The 2,438-nt window shown below is 28.3% G+C and overlaps 1 protein-coding gene across 3 annotated transcripts; it reads right to left on the minus strand.

Annotated features, from left to right (window-relative positions):
• Positions 1–45: 45 nt before the first annotated feature.
• On the minus strand, positions 46–1,292 carry LOC105127199 (uncharacterized). 3 transcript variants are annotated; one of them, XR_842585.1, is made up of 4 exons: positions 927–1,292; positions 579–841; positions 274–358; positions 46–239 (listed from the first exon to the last, which is right to left on the minus strand). XR_842585.1 is itself a non-coding variant. In XM_011028386.1 (3 exons), exons 1-3 carry the CDS (start codon positions 987–989, stop codon positions 346–348), a joined length of 339 nt encoding a protein of 112 aa, XP_011026688.1. In that variant the 5' UTR covers positions 990–1,292; the 3' UTR covers positions 251–345. The 3 variants fall into 3 exon arrangements, 2 of the variants coding, with proteins under 2 accessions (XP_011026688.1, XP_011026687.1); XM_011028386.1 differs by lacking the exon at positions 46–239 and having other exon boundaries at positions 251–358; XM_011028385.1 differs by lacking the exon at positions 46–239 and having other exon boundaries at positions 251–377; positions 927–1,291.
• Positions 1,293–2,438: the final 1,146 nt, after the last annotated feature.

Here is a 2,438-nt window from a genome sequence, read left to right on the forward strand (position 1 = left end):
AAGAGCGGTGACAAAACAAAATGAAAAACGGAAGTACTTAACCAATACAAGAAAAAAAATACAAGGTTTTAATTAAGGAATTTAAAAGCACAATGACAAAATAAGAGGCAAAACCCCATTTGTAAATACACAAACATAGCATACATATAATTATAGCGATTGCTTTATTACAAGGTCGATAATCAAAGGAGAACTACAAATAAGTTGAGAATAAACTCCCTAAAAATCTTAAATCAAGTATGTTTTTTTCTAAAAACAAAAACATAATAAAGCCGTTTGAATAAAATTAGACCGCTTCTTCCGTCGACACGGGTGGGCATGCAGCCTCCGTTTGCTGGTTTTCCTTTAACAGGTGCGGCTGTTATTTCATTGATCCACTGTCAACAAATGGAAAGGGATCACAAACTAATATTAGACACAACATAATATTATAGACAGTACCCTTAACTTCTGCGCGTGCATGTTTAATTTGAAGTTCTTGAAAGAAATATGGATGGCATATGATGGTTTCACGTTTTAATGGTTTTACTTGTAAAATGGAATAGATAAACTATACAGGAGAAGGAATTTAGACCAACCGGAGAGAGCCAGTCGGATAGGAAACTTTCGCAAAGCCATCCTCTTGCCGTGCCTTCAAGATATCAAGCATGATATTGAGACGAAGTTGCACGTTGTCGCTCGCATGAGATATATCTTCAGTCTCTTTTTTGAGTTGCTCACATTCTGAATCCATCTCTTCAAACCTTTCTCTCATTTCCTTCTGCCCTTGTTTGATCTCTTCATGTTGCTTGCTTATCTCTGCCATCTCTGCTTGCAGCTTGTTTATGATTCTAGTACTATTCTGCCAACATACATAATCAATAACACAAGGTAAGAAAATCTGTGTTAGTTTCGAAGAATTACGAAAACAAAAACTTGATACGTACCTCAGGATTTTCATGAGAATGCATCGTTCTAAATGACTTCTGGTGATATTTGGTTGATCCCATTATTTGTCCTACAGTGATCTTCCTAATCTCTGCACAAACACGACACCCAATATCTAAATCATGCAACAAGAGACCTTTGAAGTTAATTCTCTATATTATGAGGACTTGGGTGATCAGAGCACTTCCCCCTCCAATTCCATTTATACATAAATAGAACACGCGTGATCCCTCTCTATTTGTTGCGTGACGATTGTTTGATATAAGGTCCCATGCTGTAACGGCATGTTCTGCAGCCATTCGACCGATCGATGAGTTTTGGTGTCGCGCGACTTCGCACGATTCCTTAAATGTGTTGTTTCCTCTTCCCTAACATTTGTTATTTGTTGGGAGAGGAGATTTGTTTTGTTGTTATTTAAAATATTTTTTATTTTTAAATATATTAAAAAAATTATTTTTGATATTAAAAATTTAAAATATTAAAAAATATTAACTTAGAATATATTTAACAAAAATTATTTTTGATATTAGAAATTTAAAATATTAAAAAATATTAACTTAAAAATAAATAAAAAAATAATTTTTAATTTTTTAAAAAATATTTTTAAATAATTTTTAATTTTTTTAAAAATATTTTTAAAATACTAAATCAAAATCAATAGTACCGACACGGCTGGGCTCCTGTTAGAAAGATTACACACTAGATTGTTCATTTGTTAAACCCAACTAATTTTCAATGGGCTTTGCATCGCTTTTCTCGTACGTATCCTTTATAGCGAAGAAAAACTCGACCAATTGAATGCTTACACGCAAAAGAAAAGAAAAGAAACATGTCAGATTACTTATAATAAGAATCTCTAAAATGCGCGCGTGGGTGCATTACACGGTACAATATTCATTTTATTATGTAGTTATGATTGTGATTGAAAGTATGTTTTTACTTTTTTTAAATTAATATATTAAAATGATTTAAAAATATTAAAATATTAATTTTTAACAAAAAATTATTTTTTTTTAAAACATAGATTAGATTGCTTTTTAACAAAAAATTAATTTTTTTTAAAACATAGATTAGATTGCTTTTCAAATTGTCACTCATTTCCTTACACAAAAAGATTAATATAAAAAAATAAAAATATTATAAAAAATTCTTGTAAAAATGGTGAATTCATTATTTATTACTTAATAAAACATTATAGATTACGGTTTTTATGATTTTTTTATATTTTAATATTTCTTTGATTATTAAGTTTTTTTACTTGTATTAATAGAAAATTAAGTTTAATAATTTATATTTTATAAGGTTATCATGATCTAAATTTTTTTTTATATTTTTTTAATGTTTAATTTTATAAATAAAAAATAATTTTATTACTTAAAAAATATTAAAAATATAACGATTTAATTTGACGATAAAATTAAAACTAGAGAATATTTTTTTGTTAGGGTTCATCACACGCTTTTTTAGGATTTTTAACCCTCAAAACTCTTTCATTTTCTTTTTTGATCTTT

This window comes from Populus euphratica, unplaced genomic scaffold, assembly GCF_000495115.2.
Source record: "Populus euphratica unplaced genomic scaffold, PopEup_1.0 scaffold7.1, whole genome shotgun sequence".
In the NCBI taxonomy this organism is placed as follows: Eukaryota; Viridiplantae; Streptophyta; class Magnoliopsida; order Malpighiales; family Salicaceae; genus Populus; species Populus euphratica.

What these genes read in the sequence shown, in the direction of transcription:
- LOC105127199 (XM_011028385.1), bottom strand. Translation starts at nt 989, where the DNA reads ATGGGATCAACCAAATATCACCAGAAGTCATTTAGAACGATGCATTCT. An exon ending in ATTCTCATGAAAATCCTGAG is followed by an intron (nt 842 to 926) that starts GTACGTATCAAG and finishes GTATGTTGGCAG; the next exon opens with AATAGTACTAGAATCATAAA.